We start from the raw sequence: 22,796 nt of genomic DNA, 5'->3' as shown, positions 1-22,796 counted from the left end.
ACTCTCAAAAATACGCGTGCCTTTCCCGTCCCCTGGCTGACCCAGGGGAAGAAAAGTCCTCTGAGAGCCATGACTTGTTCATCTTGGTTCTTTTAGAGACACAGCGAGGGGACTCCAACCACAGTCTCCCTCGTTGCCACTAACTGGGCCACACACACCCCACTTGACTGGCATCGGTTGAGCCCCCTTTTGACAAAGAAAAAGATGCTTTGCATGAAGCACTCTCAAAAATACGCGTGCCTTTCCCGTCCCCTGGCTGACCCAGGGGAAGAAAAGTCCTCTGAGAGCCATGACTTGTTCATCTTGGTTCTTTTAGAGACACAGCGAGGGGACTCCAACCACAGTCTCCCTCGTTGCCACTAACTGGGCCACACACACCCCACTTGACTGGCATCGGTTGACCCCCCCTTTTGACAAAGAAAAAGATGCTTTTCATGAAGCACTCTCAAAAATACGCGTGCCTTTCCCGTCCCCTGGCTGACCCAGGGGAAGAAAAGTCCTCTGAGAGCCATGACTTGTTCATCTTGGTTCTTTTAGAGACACAGCGAGGGGACTCCAACCACAGTCTCCCTCGTTGCCACTAACTGGGCCACACACACCCCACTTGACTGGCATCGGTTGACCCCCCCTTTTGACAAAGAAAAAGATGCTTTGCATGAAGCACTCTCAAAAATACGCGTGCCTTTCCCGTCCCCTGGCTGACCCAGGGGAAGAAAAGTCCTCTGAGAGCCATGACTTGTTCATCTTGGTTCTTTTAGAGACACAGCGAGGGGACTCCAACCACAGTCTCCCTCGTTGCCACTAACTGGGCCACACACACCCCACTTGACTGGCATCGGTTGACCCCCCCTTTTGACAAAGAAAAAGATGCTTTTCATGAAGCACTCTCAAAAATACGCGTGCCTTTCCCGTCCCCTGGCTGACCCAGGGGAAGAAAAGTCCTCTGAGAGCCATGACTTGTTCATCTTGGTTCTTTTAGAGACACAGCGAGGGGACTCCAACCACAGTCTCCCTCGTTGCCACTAACTGGGCCACACACACCCCACTTGACTGGCATCGGTTGACCCCCCCTTTTGACAAAGAAAAAGATGCTTTGCATGAAGCACTCTCAAAAATACGCGTGCCTTTCCCGTCCCCTGGCTGACCCAGGGGAAGAAAAGTCCTCTGAGAGCCATGACTTGTTCATCTTGGTTCTTTTAGAGACACAGCGAGGGGACTCCAACCACAGTCTCCCTCGTTGCCACTAACTGGGCCACACACACCCCACTTGACTGGCATCGGTTGACCCCCCCTTTTGACAAAGAAAAAGATGCTTTGCATGAAGCACTCTCAAAAATACGCGTGCCTTTCCCGTCCCCTGGCTGACCCAGGGGAAGAAAAGTCCTCTGAGAGCCATGACTTGTTCATCTTGGTTCTTTTAGAGACACAGCGAGGGGACTCCAACCACAGTCTCCCTCGTTGCCACTAACTGGGCCACACACACCCCACTTGACTGGCATCGGTTGACCCCCCCTTTTGACAAAGAAAAAGATGCTTTGCATGAAGCACTCTCAAAAATACGCGTGCCTTTCCCGTCCCCTGGCTGACCCAGGGGAAGAAAAGTCCTCTGAGAGCCATGACTTGTTCATCTTGGTTCTTTTAGAGACACAGCGAGGGGACTCCAACCACAGTCTCCCTCGTTGCCACTAACTGGGCCACACACACCCCACTTGACTGGCATCGGTTGACCCCCCCTTTTGACAAAGAAAAAGATGCTTTTCATGAAGCACTCTCAAAAATACGCGTGCCTTTCCCGTCCCCTGGCTGACCCAGGGGAAGAAAAGTCCTCTGAGAGCCATGACTTGTTCATCTTGGTTCTTTTAGAGACACAGCGAGGGGACTCCAACCACAGTCTCCCTCGTTGCCACTAACTGGGCCACACACACCCCACTTGACTGGCATCGGTTGACCCCCCCTTTTGACAAAGAAAAAGATGCTTTTCATGAAGCACTCTCAAAAATACGCGTGCCTTTCCCGTCCCCTGGCTGACCCAGGGGAAGAAAAGTCCTCTGAGAGCCATGACTTGTTCATCTTGGTTCTTTTAGAGACACAGCGAGGGGACTCCAACCACAGTCTCCCTCGTTGCCACTAACTGGGCCACACACACCCCACTTGACTGGCATCGGTTGACCCCCCCTTTTGACAAAGAAAAAGATGCTTTTCATGAAGCACTCTCAAAAATACGCGTGCCTTTCCCGTCCCCTGGCTGACCCAGGGGAAGAAAAGTCCTCTGAGAGCCATGACTTGTTCATCTTGGTTCTTTTAGAGACACAGCGAGGGGACTCCAACCACAGTCTCCCTCGTTGCCACTAACTGGGCCACACACACCCCACTTGACTGGCATCGGTTGAGCCCCCTTTTGAAAAAGAAAAAGATGCTTTGCATGAAGCACTCTCAAAAATACGCGTGCCTTTCCCGTCCCCTGGCTGACCCAGGGGAAGAAAAGTCCTCTGAGAGCCATGACTTGTTCATCTTGGTTCTTTTAGAGACACAGCGAGGGGACTCCAACCACAGTCTCCCTCGTTGCCACTAACTGGGCCACACACACCCCACTTGACTGGCATCGGTTGACCCCCCCTTTTGACAAAGAAAAAGATGCTTTGCATGAAGCACTCTCAAAAATACGCGTGCCTTTCCCGTCCCCTGGCTGACCCAGGGGAAGAAAAGTCCTCTGAGAGCCATGACTTGTTCATCTTGGTTCTTTTAGAGACACAGCGAGGGGACTCCAACCACAGTCTCCCTCGTTGCCACTAACTGGGCCACACACACCCCACTTGACTGGCATCGGTTGAGCCCCCTTTTGAAAAAGAAAAAGATGCTTTGCATGAAGCACTCTCAAAAATACGCGTGCCTTTCCCGTCCCCTGGCTGACCCAGGGGAAGAAAAGTCCTCTGAGAGCCATGACTTGTTCATCTTGGTTCTTTTAGAGACACAGCGAGGGGACTCCAACCACAGTCTCCCTCGTTGCCACTAACTGGGCCACACACACCCCACTTGACTGGCATCGGTTGACCCCCCCTTTTGACAAAGAAAAAGATGCTTTTCATGAAGCACTCTCAAAAATACGCGTGCCTTTCCCGTCCCCTGGCTGACCCAGGGGAAGAAAAGTCCTCTGAGAGCCATGACTTGTTCATCTTGGTTCTTTTAGAGACACAGCGAGGGGACTCCAACCACAGTCTCCCTCGTTGCCACTAACTGGGCCACACACACCCCACTTGACTGGCATCGGTTGACCCCCCCTTTTGACAAAGAAAAAGATGCTTTGCATGAAGCACTCTCAAAAATACGCGTGCCTTTCGCCTCCCCTGGCTGACCCAGGGGAAGAAAAGTCCTCTGAGAGCCAGGTCCACATTGTCAGTGGACAGACACGTGTGCTTATCTGCCAGCAGACCCCCAGCAGCACTGAAGACAGGTTCCGAGAGAACGCTGGCTGCAGGACACGACAAGATCCTCAAGGCGTACGTGGCGAGCTCAGGCAATTTATCCAGATTGGAAGCCTAAAATGAGCAGGGCTCAAGTTGCACAATAATGGAATCGATGTTTCTTTGCATATACTCATATATCTGTGTGTCTCCCTCTTTTTCCTTGTCCAGCTGTTTTGTTTTCACATGAGTATATGTCCTTGTCACTTTCCCATGTGTTTGTGTTATGTTGTGAGTTGTTTGTCACCTTTTGGACACCTTTCAGGGTGTTTTCTAGGTGTTTTACTGTGTTTGTGATTGCCTGCCATTGTTTCCTATGGGCTCGAGTTCGGTTCGTCGAACGTTCGACGAGCCGAACTCGAGCCAGACCCCCCGTTCGGCGAACCGCCTCGAGCCGAACCGGGACCGGTTCGCTCATCTCTAGTCAGGATATGTGAGCAGAAGAGGGCAGTTGTTGAGTACCTGCATCACCTAAGCCGTCGGGAAATGGGTCAAACTCCACACATAACACCTGAGGAGTGGAGATGGATGTCAGACCTATGTACCATCCTCCAAAACTTTGAGGACTCCACCAAGATGGTGAGTGGTGATGACGCCATTAATAGCGTCACCATACCGCTACTCTGCCTTCTAAAACGGTCTCTGCTGAAAAACAAACATGATGCATTGCAGGCGGAGCGCAATGAGTTGCAGCAAGAAACAGTAGTGGGTGTGGGTGATGATAACACACAGCCCAGCCTCGTCTCATCACAACGTGCAGTGGAGGACTATGACGAGGAGGAGGATGAAGACATGGAGCAACTCTCCGGCCAAATTGAGGATATGACATGCACACCAGTCATATCCTCGGTTCAGCGTGGCTGGCCAGAGGACAGGGTAGATGAGGAGGAGGAGGAGGAGGAGGACAGCATGTTCAGTCATCTTGTTGGTCAGGCTACTGAAGTCCTGTCTGTTAAGAGTCTGGCGCACATGGCTGACTTTATGGTAAGCTGCCTGTCTCGTGACCCTCGCGTTAAGAACATCTTGGCCGACAATCATTACTGGTTGGTAACACTGTTAGACCCACGCTACAAGGAGAACTTTTTGTCTCTTATTCCCGTGGAGGAGAGGTCAACCAAAATGCAGCAGTTCCGGAAGGCCATAGTCACGGAAGTAGGCAAAGCATTCCCCTCACAAAACGCTAGTGGCATAGGTCATGAATCAGTGGACAACCGAGGCGTACAGCCGAGAGAGGCACAAGTCCAATCCGCCAGAGGTAGGGGAACAGTCTTTAAGATGTGGGACAGTTTTCTCAGCCCCTCACGTACCACAGCCCCTGAGGTGCGGGGTAGTGCCACAAGAAATCCTAAGTTTGCCCAGATGCTGAAGGAGTACCTTGCAGATCGAACAACTGTACTCCGACATTCCTCTGTGCCTTACAATTATTGGGTATCCAAGCTGGACACGTGGCATGAATTGGCTCTCTACGCCTTGGAAGTCCTGGCCTGCCCTTCTGCTAGCGTTTTGTCAGAGCGTGTTTTTAGTGCCGCAGGTGGAATCATTACAGATAAACGCACCCGCCTGTCAACTGAAAATGCTGACAGGCTGACTCTGATCAAGATGAACAAGGGTTGGATTGGGCCAGACTTCACCACACCACCAGCAAATGAGAGCGGAATTTATAGTTTGCCATGTACCTCCACTCACCCATGGGTACACACTTCTGGACTTTGGATAATCGCTGGACTGCTCCTCCTTCTCCTCATGCGCCACCATGATGATGACCGTTACAAATTGCAATACTTAGGCCTTTGTTTCAGGTATACCCCCAGTGGTAATTTTTTTCGCCCATTCTTTGCAGAATGGACATTACAACGACAGGAGACCCACTCCTTTGCAATGGGAACAATGTTTTGAGGCCCTCATGCACGTCTCTACCCAGGGACAACGTGGAGCCTCCCAATTTTTGGCTGCCCTGCCTAAGGGCTATACTACAATAGACCCACTTCCTTACAATGGGCACTTCAGGTTTACAGGCCATCATGCACGTCTCTATCCAGGGACAATGTGGAGCCTCCCAATTTTTGGCTGCCCTGCCTAAGGGCTATACTATAATACACCCACTTCCTTCCAATGGGCACTTCAGGTTTACAGGCCCTCATGCACGTCTCTATCCAGGGACAACGTGGAGCCTCCCAATTTTTGGCTGCCCTGCCTAAGGGCTATACTACAATAGACCCACTTCCTTACAATGGGCACTTCAGGTTTACAGGCCCTCATGCACGTCTGTATGCAGGGGCATTGGTGAACCTCACAATTTTGGACTGCCCTGGCAAAGGAAAATACTACAAAGACTCACTTCCTCAAAATGGGCACATTAGACTCAAGAGGCCTTCATGTACGTCTCTTCTCAGGGACATCGGAGTGCCACACAATGTTTTCACGTAAAATCTTTCATGTATTAATCTCAAAAAGTAACATACACCAGCTCTATCTCACTATTGGGTATGTGCCCTTAACATTTCCGCCATGAAAAATCATTTTGGGGTCATTTTGGAAGGTTTTCTGGTGAGTCCGTAAAAATGGCGTAAAACGCGGACAAAATTGTTCACAGCTGTGACTTTTCAGTGATAAATGCTTCAAGGGGTCTTCCCCATGCTGTTGCCATGTCATTTGAGCACTCTTCTGAGACTTTTGTGACATTTTTAGGGTTTCTCCATGCTGCCGGGGGGTCATTTCACAGAAATACTCGGGTCTCCCATAGGATAACATTGGGCTCGTTGCTCGGGCCGAGTACACGAGTATCTTGGGAGGCTCGGCCCGAGCTTCGAGCACCCGAGCTTTTTAGTACTCGCTCATCACTATTCTGGATATTTTTTTTTACTCTACGTCGTGAGGTTCTTCTGTTGATCCCTCTATAAATGTGTGAATAGACTGACAACTGGGTGTTACCATTCCCTTTAATATAGGGTTGTGTTCTGTCATAGCCTGTTTTTCTGATCACTGATTGGATAATAACAGAGTGTAGAATTACCCGCCTCAACACCCAGGTGACAATTTATTCCCACATTTCTAGTAGGAATTGTACATGATCTTTGCACATCAGTTGTCAAAAATATGTTCCAGAATAGTTATCTTATGTGAATGCAAGTGTCACGGGCGGGGAGGAGGGTGTCAGCACACCGCGCTCACCCCTTCTGCTCGGGTCCGGCAGCTGCTCAGTGGTGGCTCGAGCGGTGGGCCGGATCCCAGGGTTTCTCGAGTGACACTCCTCGCCCGTGAGTGAAAGGGGGGTTTTGGGATGTTGGGATAATGTCCGTGACGCCACCCACGGTTGTGGTGATGTGTAGCACCACCGCTGCTCAATGCGGGGATCCCGGGGATGGTGATGGGGAGCAGCCAGGTGTTGTGTTGCCCCTCCGTGGGTAGGGGTGGTGATCCCGGGGCCCGGTGATGGCTTGGGAGGTGCAGGGCTTGGTGGGCGCAGGGACGCGGGGGCAGCGCTGTGCCTTGCGGCACTGTGGTACTCACTCAGCCTGAGACTTGGACACAGTTTGTACGGTAAACCAAACGGCTGGTAGGACGGTCCCACAGACGGCTGCTTTGCTTTCCTGGTAGGTGACGGTGATGTCCCTCTTCCTTGCACCTGTATGTACGGATGGTTGCGATGGGTCCCCACCGGTAACCCGCTCCCCAGCTTCAAGCTGGGCCGGAGGAGTACTACACTTTGCCCGCAGGCGCTGGCCCTCGGAGACTGGTGCCCTGGCGGTGGCGGTGCCTCTGTTGTACGGGTTGGGCTGTTGCCTTCAATCGGGACTTGGTTGTTGGGGGAATCTACGTCCCCTTCACTGACGGATTCGGCAAATTTGGCGACTCCTAGCCTTGCCGGGGTCCGAGAGGCCCCTGCCCTAGTGCTGACTGTCTTTCGGAACACTGCTCCAGACCACCGGGCACACAGCCAACGGGGTCCTTCCAGGAACTTCCAAACGGTCCCCCTCCGGACAGTCAACGCCGTCGCTGACCTTGCTGTTCTGGCCCTACACAAAGCTGGACCTTCAGGCTTCTCTCTTTCTCTGTCACCTCACTTGCTTTCCTCCTTTGCCACTTTTCTAATTTCACTTAGTTGTTTACTCCTTTCTAGCCCTCAGCTAGACTTTACTCTTGCCCTGCCCGGGGCTATCTGCCTGACACTTCCTGCCTCCAGAGCTGTGAGCTCCTTGGTGGGCGGAGCCAACCGCCTTGCCCACCCCCTGGTGTGCATCATCAGACTCCTGGAGGAAGGCAACAAGGATTTTTGGTTCAGCTTAGGTGTGCCTACCTGGGGTGTGGGGTGTGGTGGTGTGTGACCTGTGTCCCCTGGCTTGCCCAGGGCGACACATTCCCCCTTAGCAAAATGCAGACCGTCCGCGGGCTGCCGTCCTACACCGGTTTTATTTTTCTGTAAAAGGGGATAACAGGGTTAAACAAACAATAATAACATTTTTAATAACTTCTTCCCAAGACGGGAGGCACATTTTACTTTTAACGTTTCAAATGTATACGGTCACGGTTTCCGCTCTCTCCCACCCAAGTAACCTGGCCCTGATACTGCCCCTAAAGCCCAGGCAGCACCCCTTGACCCACAGTCCAGCACACGGTACCCGAGCGGGATCTGTCCTTCCCTCCAGAGGGTAGCCACCGGTTCCTTTGGTGGCTGGGCCCTGGCCTGCTCTGCTCAGTGCCCTCCCTCCAACCTGCCTCTCCGGAGGCGGCCTGCGGAAACGGTAACGGTACCCAACATATTTACAAGCCACTAACGTCTGTGGTTGCCCTGCAAAGTTCACGGGCTTGTCCATGGATAGTTCCCATGCATTTTTAAACGGTCCCCACGGGGACAACGGTGCCGGCTCCAGCCGGTTGCTAATCACAGCAGACAATCAGGTGAAAACTCGGATAATCATCTTTCTTATTATTGCAGAACTTTCAAAACTTTTCACACAACAAACAACCACATGGTCCCAACGGGGACTGTGCAACGGCACTCCGCTGCCTTTTGCGGCTTAACAGTCCATTCCCACTCGTGGGGCTCTAGTGCCACCTTCACACGGTGCACCGCTCCGGACCCCAATGGTAGCTCGCTGCAGGCGATCTTCTTCCATATTCATGCGGGCATGCACATCCGCTCTACACCCCTCTCGGGCATCGATCTCCCTGCGCAGCCGCTGTTGCCGCCGCTCCCAGCCGGAAGTACTTTCTGTTTGCTCCGGTTCAGCGTGTGCGGGGGACGGACCCAGCCAGAGTCCCTCCGTGTCGGCTACGACCGGCATCTTCAGTAATGAGGGACCCCGCTGTGACATGGCCTCCTCTGCCTCCTGGCAGCTGCATCCCCGCCGTGCCTCCGGTGCATCTTTGCTGACAGGCTCAGCCTTTGGCTTCTTCCATAGAAGCGGTTCAGGGTGGTCATGAGCTTCTGCTGCAGGTCGGTCCGCCGGGGCGGATTGGCAGGGTACCGCTACCGGTGGTGGTGGTAGCGGGCCTAGTGGCGGGGCAGCAGCAGCTAACGCGGGTAGCGGGAGAGGCAGCAGGGTGAACGGGTGTAGGCCGGGCCCCTCAGCCGCAGCGGCCGATCCCTCGGGAATACAGGGACGTGGGTCTCTTACCCGTTCCTCCAAATCTCCCTCCACCTCGCATCTCCGCATAGCAGCCACCGCTTCCACCATGTCGGCCTCCCACTCCTCCAGGAGGAGCTGCATGCGGACCTGCAGACGGCTGCTTAGCTGGGCGGTCCGGACTTCCACCCACGCCGCCATGCCGGGCGCGGGGACCACGGTGTTGTTGGTCGGACTCAGCATCTTTAGCAGCGGCCTCTTCCAGGAACCAGTCAATGGCCGCAGGGTCCTGGTGTCCCTGCTTCCACAGCCGCGCTCACATGCGGCCAGCCGCCATCACGTCCCCCTTAGCTCTTTCCGGCCCCTCCTCTCTCGGGGCGGGGTTTTGGCCTTCGCGCCTCTACTGCTCGAGAAGACGCTCGAACGGGAACTTTTCGCGCCAAAGATGGCGGCTTCTGAAATTTTCTTGCCGGATACCTCCGGCGGTAACAAGGCGCACCTCTACCAGATGGCAGAGCGGTAAGATCCTGTTCGTGACGCCAAGTTGTCGCGGGCGGGGAGGAGGGTGTCAGCACACCGCGCTCACCCCTTCTGCTCGGGTCCGGCAGCTGCTCAGTGGTGGCTCGAGCGGTGGGCCGGATCCCGGGGTTTCTCGAGCGACACTCCTCGCCCGTGAGTGAAAGGGGGGTTTTGGGATGTTGGGATAATGTCCGTGACGCCACCCACGGTTGTGGTGATGTGTAGCACCACCGCTGCTCAATGCGGGGATCCCGGGGATGGTGATGGGGAGCAGCCAGGTGTTGTGTTGCCCCTCCGTGGGTAGGGGTGGTGATCCCGGGGCCCGGTGATGGCTTGGGAGGTGCAGAGCTTGGTGGGCGCAGGGACGCGGGGGCAGCGCTGTGCCTTGCGGCACTGTGGTACTCACTCAGCCTGAGACTTGGACACAGTTTGTACGGTAAACCAAACAGCTGGTAGGACGGTCCCACAGACGGCTGCTTTGCTTTCCCGGTAGGTGACGGTGATGTCCCTCTTCCTTGCACCTGTATGTACGGATGGTTGCGATGGGTCCCCACCGGTAACCCGCTCCCCGGCTTCAAGCTGGGCCGGAGGAGCACTACACTTTGCCCGCAGGCGCTGGCCCTCAGAGACTGGTGCCCTGGCGGTGGCGGTGCCTCTGTTGTACAGGTTGGGCTGTTGCCTTCAATCGGGACTTGGTTTTTGGGGGATCTACGTCCCCTTCACTGACGGATTCGGCAAATTTGGCGACTCCTAGCCTTGCCGGGGTCCGAGAGGCCCCTGCCCTGGTGCTGACTGTCTTTCGGAACACTGCTCCAGACCACCGGGCACACAGCCAACGGGGTCCTTCCAGGAACTTCCAAACGGTCCCCCTCCGGACAGTCACCGCCGTCGCTGACCTTGCTGTTCTGGCCCTACACAAAGCTGGACCTTCAGGCTTCTCTCTTTCTCTGTCACCTCACTTGCTTTCCTCCTTTGCCACTTTTCTACTTTCACTTAGTTGTTTACTCCTTTCTAGCCCTCAGCTAGACTTTACTCTTGCCCTGCCCGGGGCTATCTGCCTGACACTTCCTGCCTCCAGAGCTGTGAGCTCCTTGGTGGGCGGAGCCAACCGCCTGGCCCACCCCCTGGTGTGCATCATCAGACTCCTGGAGGAAGGCAACAAGGATTTTTGGTTCAGCTTAGGTGTGCCTACCTGGGGTGTGGGGTGTGGTGGTGTGTGACCTGTGTCCCCTGGCTTGCCCAGGGCGACACACAAGTATTTACTAAAGGTCAAGTTCACATGTTCAGTATGTTCCTGTGATGCTACCACCAGGGGGAGACGGTACTCCGGCGAGATGTGGAGCCACTATGTGCAGTTAGCTCAAAGCCGACTAGATGTCACTAGCATCCAAGTAAGCATGCTATAGAATGGTCATACAAGCCGAGGTCAGAGCCGGGAAGTAACATAAATACAGAGGCGTAAGCGGAGCCAGAGTCACGTGGGAGCTGAGGGTTGAAAGCTAGGAGGTATCGTCAGGAGCCAGAGGGGAACAAAGCCAAGGTCAGGTAACACGCTGAAGTTGGAATGCGGGAGGACAAGCCAGTAGGAGGAGGGAATGGAGACGGGGTAACTAAGCAGAGAATGCGTCAGGGAGACAGGGAGGACAGACGAGATAAGGAGGACGAAGGTCAGGGAACAGACGACTGGGTAGTGGGCAGGATCAGAACTGACTTACAGGGACCAGATGTACACACTGTAGAGCAGGAACTATAACTGGCGTGGGAAACAGAACCCAGATAAAGCAGCATAACCCCCGGAATGAGGCATGGCAGGAGAGGCTCCTCTAACTGGACCTGATTCCGGAGAATACAGGCAGCAGGAACATAAACTTATACAATGGCTTTTCAGAGCAGAGTCATACAATGCTCATGACAGTTCCCTTTTATAGGTATCCTTTTGTAATATGCATGTCTTCTATATGAATTTTATGTGCAATTGGTGCTTTTTTATATAAAAAGTATTTTGCATATGTTAAAATCCAGCAGTTTCTTATCCTCGTCCCTGAGTGCCTTTTTCCTGGGTGTGTGCTCCAAAAAGGATCCCCTCCCACAGCTTGAACCTGACCTCTTACCATTATAAAACCTTTATATACCGGAGTTCTGCTTTTTGAAGGAGGATATTTTATGTAATGTTTTTATTTTTGATAACTCTTGAAGACATTTTTATGCCAAAACAAGTTGTATCGCCAGTACAGTAGCAATAAAAATACAAATACTCATCTTTCCGACTGCCTGTCGATCTTCCTCCTCATCTCCAGGAGCGCCGCACCAAAGTATTTATTCTGATGTTCAGTATGTGGTCAGTATTTTACATCAGTATTTGCAGCCAAAACCAGGAGTGGGTGATAAATACAGAAGTGGTGCCCGTGTTTCTCTTATGTTTCCTCTCACTGTCCCACTCCTGGTTTTGACCACAAATTCTGATATAAAAAACGTACCAAATACTCAATGTAGCCGCATGGTCAAAGAGGCATATCGTGATACGTGACAGATTCTGTTTAGTATTAACACTTGTCTACTTTTTTAGCAACAATTTTATTAATATGAAGTTTAATTCAAAATGAATAGAAAATGAACTGAAATTTTAAATATATAGGGGCTTACAGTACGTGGCCGAAAGTGTTGGCACCCTTTAAACTGATCCAGAAACTGAAGTATTTCTTCCAGAAAATTATAGCAAATACACATGACGTGTTATACACGAGTTTTCCTTTGTGTGTATTGGAACAACACACAAAAAAACCCTGAAAAAAATGGACACAATTTCACACAAAACTCAAAAAGTGGCCTGGATAAAATTGTTGGCACCCTCAATTAATATTTGGTTGCACACCCTTTGGAATAAATAACTGCAATCAATCGCTTCCTATAACCATCAACAAGCTTCTTAGACCTTTCAACTGGAATTTTGGACCACTCTTCTTTTGCAAACTTCTCCAGGTCTCTTATTTTTGAAGGCGTCTTCTCCCAACAGCAATTTTAAGATCGCACCAGAAGTGTTCCATGGGATTAAGATCCGGACTCATTGCTGCCACTTCAGGACTCTCCAGAGGTTTGATTTCATCCATTTCGGGGGGGATTTTTTAAGTATTGTTGGGGTCATTGTCCTGCTGCAAGACCCTGACATAGGACACAAACCCAGCTTTCTGACACTAGGCACTACATTGCTACTCAATTTTTTCTGTAATTTTAAGATTTCATAATGCCTTGCACACAGTCAAGTCATCCAGTGCCAGAGGCAGCAAAACAACCCTATAACAACTTTAAACTTCCACCGTATTTGACTGTAGGTACTGTGTTCTTTTCTTTGTAGGCCTTATTTTATTTTCGGTAAACAGTATAATGATGTGCTTTAACAAAAAGCTCTGTCTTGTTATTATTGATCCATAATCTGCTTTCCTAAAGGGGGCTTTACACGCTGCGACATCGCTAATGCGGAGTCGTTGGGGTCACGGAATTTGTGACGCACATCCGGCCGCATTAGCGATGCCGTTGCGTGTGACACCGATAAGCGATTTTGCATCGTTGCAAAATCGTGCAAAATCGCTAATCGGCGACATGGGGGTCCATTCTTAAAAATCGTTACTGCAGCAGTAACGAAGTTGTTCCTCGTTCCTGCGGCAGCACACATCACTGCGTGTGACGCCGCAGGAACGAGGAAGCTCCCCTTACCTGCCTCCCGGCTGCTATGCAAAAGGAAGGAGGTGGGCGGGATGTTACGTCCTGCTCATCTCCGCCCCTCCGCTACTATTGGGCGGCAGTTCAGTGACGCTTCAGTGATGTCGCTGTGACGCCGCACGGACCGCCCCCTTAGAAAGGAGGCGGTTCGCCGGTCACAGCGATGTCGCCGGACAGGTAAGTATGTGTGACGGGTCTGGGCGATGTTGTGCGGCACGGGCAGCGATTTGCCCGTGTCGCGCAACAGATGCGGGCGGGTGCCCACACTAGCGATATCGGGACCGATATCGCAGTGTGTAAAGTAGCCTTAAGAGGATTTTTGCTGACTTATGTATATTTTGGCAAATTGCAGTCTAGCTTTTTATGTCTCTGTGTCAGCAGTGGGGTCGTCCTTAGTCTCCTGCGATAGTATTTAATTTAATTCCAATGTTGACGGATAGTTTTTATTGACACTGATGCACTCTGAGACTGTAGGACAGCTTGAATTTTTCTTTGGAACTTGCTTGAGGTCGCATATCCACCATCCAGACTTTACTGTGTTGCAACCTTTCATCAATTTTTCTCTGCCGTCCACATCCAGGGAGATTAGTTTTATTCGCATGGGTTGTAAACATTTTGATTATGTTGCACCCTATGGACAAAAGAACATCAAGATCTCTGGAGATGGATTTGTAACCTTGAGATTGTTGATATTTTTAAATAAGTTTGGTTCTCAAGTTTTCAGTTATTTTCTCCCTTATCTGTTCTCCGTGCTTAGTGTGGCACACACAATTCAAAGATTGTGACAACCTCTCCTCTTTCTATCAGGTTTCAGGTGTAATTTTCAGATTGCCCTCACCTGTTACTTGCCACCGGTGAGTTAGAATGAGTATCACATGTTTGAAAAAAGTTGTTTACCCACAATTTTGGAAATGTGTCAACAATTTTGTCTGGCGCATTTTGGGGGTTTTGTGTTAAAATATGTCCAGTTAGCCTTTTTTACTGATTCACTGTGTTGTTCCAATACATACAAATGAGATAAACATGTGTATGACTAAACATGTGTAATTGAAATTATTTTCCGGGACAAATGCTTCATTTTCTGGAAAAGTTTCAAGGTTGCCAACAATTTGTGCTGGCAATAACTGGCTTTGAATATCATGCTTCATATAGCATACATGCTGAAGCCTGTGATTGGCTGCAGCGACGACAAAAAGTATGCATAGGGTGCCATGCAATCCAGTAAGTACTACAGTGCTATAGCAATGGTCTTTTGCTTGACGTTTTCAGAGAGAATAGTGGAAAAGTTATAACAGTCTTCCTTTATTTGGCTTATTATGTGTGTAGATGAGGAATAGTACTATCTCTAGCCAGTATATGACTAGTATCATGAAGCTTTCACCTGTTGTCCCCTGGCTCTTCCATAAATTTTAGTTGTCTCTGAGCTTTTGGGTGGAGACTAGCTGCTATGTTGTGTGCTATAAAAAATATCCCTCTTTTATTTCACTTGTAAGGCCACATCTAGAATATTTGATCATCAAATTTTAGGCCCCATATTGTAAAAAGGATCTTAAGAAGTTAGAGTCAGGTCAAAGGCATTACAAGGAATGCAAGGCCTCCAATATGAGGAGAGGTTGGGAAGTTGGGCTTGTTTAGCTTATAAAAAATGTCTCAGAGAAGATCTGATTTATATGTAAACATAGATGTGTTGTCAATACAAATAACTGGCACATGACTACACCATAATAAGGATGGGGAGACTCATTACGGATGGAAGAAAGGCGATTACAGCAGCTAAATAGGAAAGGGTTCTTTACAGTTAGAGCAGTCAGACTGTGGAATGCCGACCACAAGAGGTAGTAATGGCAGATACTATAACAGCTTTTAAAAAAGACTGGATGATTTTCCTAGTATACATAACATTGTCGGTTATAGATAATTTAGTAACAAAAAATGTATAATTGGTGGAGGAAGGTTGAACTTGATGGATTTTAAGTGCTTTTTAAGCCTCTGTAACTATGAATCATCAGGGATCCCTGCTACCCTGTCTCTATGTAGCTGTGGATGAAGAACTGTGAGATGATAGCACCACTTCCCAAAATATTTTTCACAACTGTAGTGATTTTTTCATCTAATTTCCCTGCCCCTGGTTTTATACTCATCCTCTGGTGTCTTCACCTTTTATCGGTGCAGCTCCGGTCCAGTGGTGGCATCTGGTGATTGCAACTTCTGACTGGCCAGCAGTCAGAAGTTACATCGCATGTGCTCAATACAACTCTATAAGAGCCAGAAAAAGGCCAGAACGAGGCTCTTATAGACTTGCACTGAGTTGTGACACTTGGTGAGGTTCATGATAGCCGGCAGGTCACAAACTGCTGGAGACCGAAGGGAGCAGAGCCAACAGTAGATGAAGACAGCGACCACTGAGTATATGAGCAAGCGATTCAGATTAATAATACCACTCCAGCAGTAAAACATAAATGCTGGAGCGATGTGTTAAACACTTACTAGAAAGCAGCATCACCCGATCTCTGTTTTTATCACTTGTTCTGCTCTTCCTTCTCCTCCTCCATAGTACTCCTCCATAGAGTTCAGTGGGATGCTATAATCTGATCCCTTATTAAGCTGCTTTTTAGAGTGAAGGACAAATTCAGAAGGCAGGAAAAAGGGGGAAAAAATCAAATATATTAAACCTTTTCTATATTTACCTATTTTACTGAGTTTTGCTTCAAAATCCCTTTGTCTTGCTCTCTTAGGGGTACTTTGCACGCTGCGACATCGCTACTGCGATATCTTTGGGGTAAAATCAAAAGTGACGCACATCCGGCGCCGGTAACGACGTCGCAACGTGTAAAGCCTAGATGCGCCGATAAACGATCACAAAAGTGTCATAAATCGGTGATCTGTGTAGTGTCGGTCGTTTTCATAATGTCACACCAATAGGAGATACGATGTTGTTCCTCGTTCCTGCGGCAGCACACATCGCTGTGTGTGAAGCCGCAAGAGCAAGGAACATCTCCTTACCTGCCTCCACCGGCTATGTGGAAGGAAGGAGATGGGCGGGATGTTTACGTCCCGCTCATCTCCGCCCCTCCGCTTCTATTGGCTGCCTGCCATGTGACGTCACTGTGACGCCGCACGACCCGCCCCCTTAGGAAGGAGGCGGGTCGCCGGCCAGAGCGTCATCACAGGGCAGGTAAGTGCGTGTGACGCTGCCGTAGCGATAATGTTCGCTACGGCAGCTATCACAAGATATCGCATGTGCGACGTGGCGGGTACTATCACGCTCGGCATCACTAGCCAATGCTAGCAATGTCGCAACGTGCAAAGTACCCCTTAATGTTATTCACGTATTTTCCAAGCAATAAGAACTTTCCAGTATTGGCCGTATTGCGATTTGCGGAGAATTTATTCAACGTGAATCAAATTTTTGGGGAAAATTTGGTGAATCTGGCAAATTGAAATGATCCACCCATTTCTATGTATTACCAAATGGATAAGCAATCACAAAATAATAGTATTCATAGTATTCTGAAGGATCTACTACATTAGCAAATTAAAGGGAAGATTGAGATACAATAAACCATTATGGGTTCATAAAAGATGAAAATTGATGTAAGGTTATATAAAATTAGCTGTAATTACAAATGAATGAATAATGCATGTATTAATATTGCCACAGTTCTGGTGATATTTAACATTTCGAGTTGTAACCGTATCCTTATTGTTGTAGCTAATGTAATTGAGAATTTGTTAAGTTAAGGCAGTTTAGATGATGCTTCCTACTGTGTCTTATAAGAGGCTTGTATTATAAGACACAGCGTGGATTCATCAAGGTAACTTTTTAAAGCAAACTTCAAATAATTAATCTTTTCCTCAACATTCAATTGTGATGGAGAACGTTAGCTCAATGCTGCGCCAGGAGCAATAGCAACTGACTCTACAATTACCGGACTTTTTCTGTACTAGTCATGTTGGTCTTGTCTAAGCTACACTATTGTTAAAGGGGATGATTGTTTAGCGAGCCTGTCTTCAAGGGCTCCTCTACTAGCCAAGGAAGAAAGTGGCTGTAAAGATCTTACAAGCCATATGGCAGTCATCACATTTCTTAGGACTACATGAGCACTCCATTATTTTATTTAAAGGGAACATGTGAGGTGCAACATGCACCCAGAACCACAAGCAGTTCTGGGTACATATTGCTAATCACTGCCTAACCGTCCCTGTATACACTAGCATAGATAAGGGGATCTTTAGAAAGAGTACTTCTAGAGATGTTTTATCTTATGCTAATGAGCGAGGGGACTAGTCCCCAGACATTCGCCCCATTAGCATGTTAGTACGCCCCTGTGGGTGTGCTATCATGCTATTGAATACGCAGCTTCACAGGATGATCTCACTGACCTCTCCACCGCCATCATGTCCGACAGGGGAATTTCGGCTCAGTGCGCATGACCCCGTAGTTTGGGTCATGCGCACTATGAAGCCGGGTGTACGCATCCTGGCTTCAAACTGAAGTAGTGCGCATGACAAGAACTCCAGGGTCATGCGCACTGAGCTCAAATCCAGCGATGGCAGAGGACTCACTACAGATTATTACTGGGAATCCCAGTATTAGGAAGCCTTGGTATCAGTTAGTTTGAATCAGATACATTTTTATTGGCATTTTAAACTCTGACAATATAAAAATAGAAAACATATTGTAAGGAGATACCTTACACAAAAACCCATACACAGAGCCCCCCCACCCTCCCTGGTTGACAATTTTATCCGCATGCACCTCATGTCCCTCCTGTCCTTCACAATAAAACATTAGTCCTACTCACAGGCGTCCATCAGTCCCCATGTGCATCATAGAATCGCGGCTCCCATTGGATATGCGGAAGGAAGGAGGTGGGCGGGATGTTTACATCCCGCTCATCTCCGCCCCTCCGCTCCTATTGGCTGCCTGCCGTGTGACGTCGCTATGACGCCGCACGGCCCGCCCCCTTAAAAAGGAGGCGGGTCGCCGGCCAGAGCGACGTCGCAGGGCAAGGTGAGTGCATGTGAAGCTGCCGTAGCAATAATTTTCGCTACACCAGCTATCACCACATATCGCTGCTGCGACGGGGGCGGGGACTATCGCACTCGGCATTGCAGCATCGGCTTGCGATGTCGAAGTGTGCAAAGTGCCCCTAAGTCACCATGAAGTCCCCGAACCAGGGGTAGGGGGAAAACATGATGATCACTGGGAGAAGGACCTCAATAGTGTATAAATTGCCCCACAGACCACATGGAGGGAATGTACACATACATAAGGAAGAACCCTTCTAATATCAGGTAATTACAAAGTGGACTCAAAGGGGCAACCATTAAGGTAGTGGTCCATAACTCTTATCTAAAGTGCTAGTGCAATAGGCGTAAAGGAGGTCCAGTCCAGTTGCAGAAAAAAAAGACAGCATTTCACTTCTTTCTGCGTTTTTGACCTGAATTTTTCCATTGAATATAGTAAAAATTGTATGGGAACAAATGCACCCAAAAAAAGCACCAAAACCACACCGAAAGGCGGCAAAAATGTGTTAAAAATGCATGCGTTTTTTCGACCAGAGGTGCGTTTTTCAATCCATTTTTCACTGAAGAAGCAAAACTGCACTGTGTGCACAGGGCCTTAATGCCCAATACATTTGTAAATGAGGTCCTTTGACTTTCATATCTAGTGTATCATGTGTATGTAGCTGAATGAACCCTAACGCCAGGCCACTAATTACCCATAGTGTAGCTGACTATCACTGTTCAATACAGAATAGAGATGGAAATATTTAGTAATGTGTAAGACGTGTCATTCATGCCCTGCTTTCTCCTATATTTAAAGAACATTTGCATATTTCAAGAAAAAATAGGGGTAGTGGGCTTAATACATATGGCACTCAGTGTGAGTCCTATTCATTTCACTGCAAATACTGCATTAGGTAAATGTTTCCTATAGAACTATAGGTAGATATCTTGCACTTCCATAGAATCTTTAACCTTCGTCAGGCTGCATAATTTTACAACGTTAACAGCGACCCCTTATCTCGGAAGGGGGTGGAGATATTTTATTGAAATTTGGCCAATATATTCTGGACCAAAACTGCTGAGATGTCACGAAATTTCAGCCCTCTACGGCTTTTGGAAAAAAAAATGTATTGCAATTTTAAAATGGAATAGTTACAATTGTACCTACTCAGCCGGACGAAGGTTTTTAAGAAGTTTATTGTGTCCTATTAATCAACAATTGACATTTCTACTAAAATGACATGTTTAGCCTTGATTTGTCCAGTTCTACAATATAAGGCACTGACCTCTTCCATTTGACCACATAGTCCCTCTGCGGTGTAGATTTCACTGAACAACTTGAAGTAATCTGTCTTGTTTTTTCCCCTCCTTTTTATTTTCTGTACAGGCGCTGAGAACGCTAGTGACATTGCTCTGTACTCTGGTCTGGGAGCTGCCATCATCGCTGTTGCTGTGCTAGTGGTGGGAATTACATTGTATCGAAGGAGCCAGAGCGAGTATGGCGTGGATGTTATTGATTCGTCTGCCCTGACAGGAGGCTTTCAGACTTTCAATTTCAAAACTGTCCGACAAGGTTGGTTTACTGTGACCTTGGTCTCTTTTTTTTCACCTAATGAACCCATCTAGCAGTTTTTCTGTACATTTCTAAGAGAACATGGTGGACTTTATCAAAGCCTGTTGGTTTTCCAAGCTTAACTGACTTCATGTCATCATATAAAGTATGATGACCAAATTAAATTCACTAAGTAGTCTAATACCGTAAATATTAAAGAGGACCTATCACTTCTTGGAAAAACTTAATATAATTAGAATATAAAACTTTTCTCAAATATATCTAATAGTAAATCAAAATAATGTCTGTTGAAGTGGTAAAAGTTCTGACCCATTAAATTAAAATGAGAAAGGGAAGCAGAAGTTTGCTGAAGGTGGGCTCTCCATTGTCTCACTTTGTGCCTACTCTGTGAGTATTCCTGCTCTTGAGATGGGAGAAACCACTGTCAGGAGGGAAGTGTGCAACATATAAGGTTTGACGATGCTACCTTTGTGTAAGCTGTCTTACTTCATGGCGTATAAAGTTATAATATCAACAGTGGAGAATGTATTCCTGTTTATTAGGAAGCATCATGAGGACCACTAGGCACAAAACAGCAACAAAAGAGGTAATCCATATAATAGTGCTGTTTTAAGTGAAATACGTCATTTTAAAAATGCAGTCCAATCTGCAGGCGTCCTGTCATGGAGCTGGTGGACCTGAGTAAAGTGATGTACAGTTTTATGAGAAAATATGCAGTATATCAGGTGTTTTAGTCATTGAAACCTCTGCTTTTTCTGGATTGTTTGGTCCATTAGATGGTCCTATCAGTGACTGAAAGCTATATCTGTGTGCACACTTAGGCGGGCTTTGCACATTGCGACATCGCAAGCCGATGCTGCGATGTCGCATGCGATAGTCCCCGCCCCCGTCGCAGCTGCGATATCCTTGTGATAGCTGCCGTAGCGAACATTATCGCTACGGCAGCTTCACATGGACTCACCTGTCCTGGGACGTCGCTCTGGCCGGCGACCCGCCTCCTTATTAAGGGGGCGGGTCGTATGGCGTCACTGTGACGTTACACGGCAGGCGGCCAATAGGAGCGGAGGGGCGGAGATGAGTGGGATGTAAACATCATCCCGCCCACCTTCTCCCTTCCGCATATCCTACGGGAGCCGCGGTGACTCTGGTAGGAGATTTTCCTCGCTCCTGCGGCTTCACACACAGCGATTGTGTGCTGCCGCTGGAGCGACGAACTACATCGGACCGTCGCGTCAGCATAATTATGGATTACGCTGACGCTGCACCGATGATACGATTACGACGCTTTTGCGCTCGTTAATCGTATCATCTAGGCTTTACACACTACGATGTCGCATGCGATGCCAGATGTGCGTCACTTTCAATTTGACCCCACGAACATCGCACCTGCGATGTCGTAGTGTGCAAAGTACCCCTTATATAATGAAAGCTGTTGCTCACTGATAGGACCATCCAATGGATCGAAATTAGCAAAAAGAGCAAAGGCTTAAATTATTAAAAAAATGGTGGTACTGAGTCTTCAAAACTCACAAAACTATATAGTAATTTACTTAGCTCAACTTGCTCTATAACACCATGCTTGCAGATTGGATTGCATTTTGATGGTGATAATTGTGAGATGGCTGATGTTGGCTCTACCTGTATGTACTAAGACTTAGATTAACTCTTTACAAGCTTATAGCTACTCCTCTAGCAAATTAACCCATTAGAAGCTGCTGTGTCCTCCTCTAGTAAATTTACCCTTAAGAAGCAGCTGTGTCCTCCTGTATGTAGACTTCATAACAGAGACATTTATGTCATAAGGGCGAATTGAATTGACAAATGCACATCCAATTTTAGTAGGAAAAATGGGAAAGTTTATTTTTTCATTGCATTCTGTGGACTCAACAAAACTATGACATAGGAAAACTGTTCAGCCCAGCCTTTGTCCTGACAGATCTGAGTACATGGGTCAACTTTACCACCCAGATGCTGCATAATCAGCTATTCCATTCCCTACTAACCACCCCTTTACTACATACACACAGTTTGGGAATGCTAGAGAAGAGAATCTCATCATATTTTGAGCTCAGTCTGCTAAAATAACATTAAACCTGTATCCTATGTACTAAGGGAAATAATATGATTTGCTTATGATGTGTATTTGAGAAAAGTCATACAATTTCATCTGTCACGTTTTGTATTTTTGTTTTTTTTTGTAATTGACAAGTCCTCTTAATTTAAAACAATAAAAAATAGTGAAACAAAATTCTTCTTGACATTATAAGCCATGGTGGAGACGAACAAGAAAAAGAGCGTGGGTGCATAAAGTCAACAGAAAGGAAAACTCCATCTATATGTGTATGCATTTATTTTATGTAATCTAAATGTCTTCTAAGAAGTGGAATTTCCAAGTAAAATGTAGTCCTTATTCACATGTCAGTCATGTTTCTCGTACATAAAAACAAATAAGGACCAAGTTTCATCAGTGTTTTTTTTAATCAGAGTTTGGTCAGAGGAACAGTCAGGCCAGAGTCACACGCGTATCTCGCCCAAGTCTGGCACGGCTGCACACTATCCTGATAGGAGTGGGTCGGCTGCATGTATTTCTAGACAACTGAGACAGTCCTGTCTAGAGAGTATCAGGCCATGCCAGGTGATGTGGTGCGAGACTCATGTGAGATACGTGCAAGTGTGACTACAGCCTTACTACCAGAATTTGGTCAGAGTTTTTCTTGGATTAAAAAAAATGATTCAACCTCCTCATATCCAATAGTCTGTCACAAATAGAAAGCCTATGGATGGCGTCCGAGAGCTGTGCGATTTTTTTCACTGACCCATAAACTTGCATTTGTGATTTTGATGAGAGAATCGGACATGCCTCCTTCATTTTGTACAGATCACCACAAAAATACATGGACCTACAGTATGAAAAGTCCCACAATCTAGGATCCTTTATAGTTCTAT

At 48.1% G+C, this 22,796-nt stretch overlaps 1 protein-coding gene across 3 annotated transcripts in view; it reads left to right on the top strand.

The window, feature by feature from the left end:
* UNC5D (unc-5 netrin receptor D) overlaps nucleotides 1-22,796 on the top strand; it is a 952,147-nt gene that overhangs the window by 700,998 nt on the left and 228,353 nt on the right. For all 3 annotated transcript variants that reach the window (XM_075346117.1, XM_075346118.1, XM_075346116.1), the window contains one exon: nucleotides 19,665-19,850. In XM_075346117.1, coding sequence (XP_075202232.1) covers nucleotides 19,665-19,850 — 186 coding nt within the window. The remainder of the gene's footprint in view (nucleotides 1-19,664; nucleotides 19,851-22,796) is intronic.

The sequence above is a fragment of the Anomaloglossus baeobatrachus genome, chromosome 4 (assembly GCF_048569485.1).
Source record: "Anomaloglossus baeobatrachus isolate aAnoBae1 chromosome 4, aAnoBae1.hap1, whole genome shotgun sequence".
NCBI classification, from domain to species: Eukaryota; Metazoa; Chordata; class Amphibia; order Anura; family Aromobatidae; genus Anomaloglossus; species Anomaloglossus baeobatrachus.
This window is presented reverse-complemented; position numbering and strand designations above follow the sequence as displayed.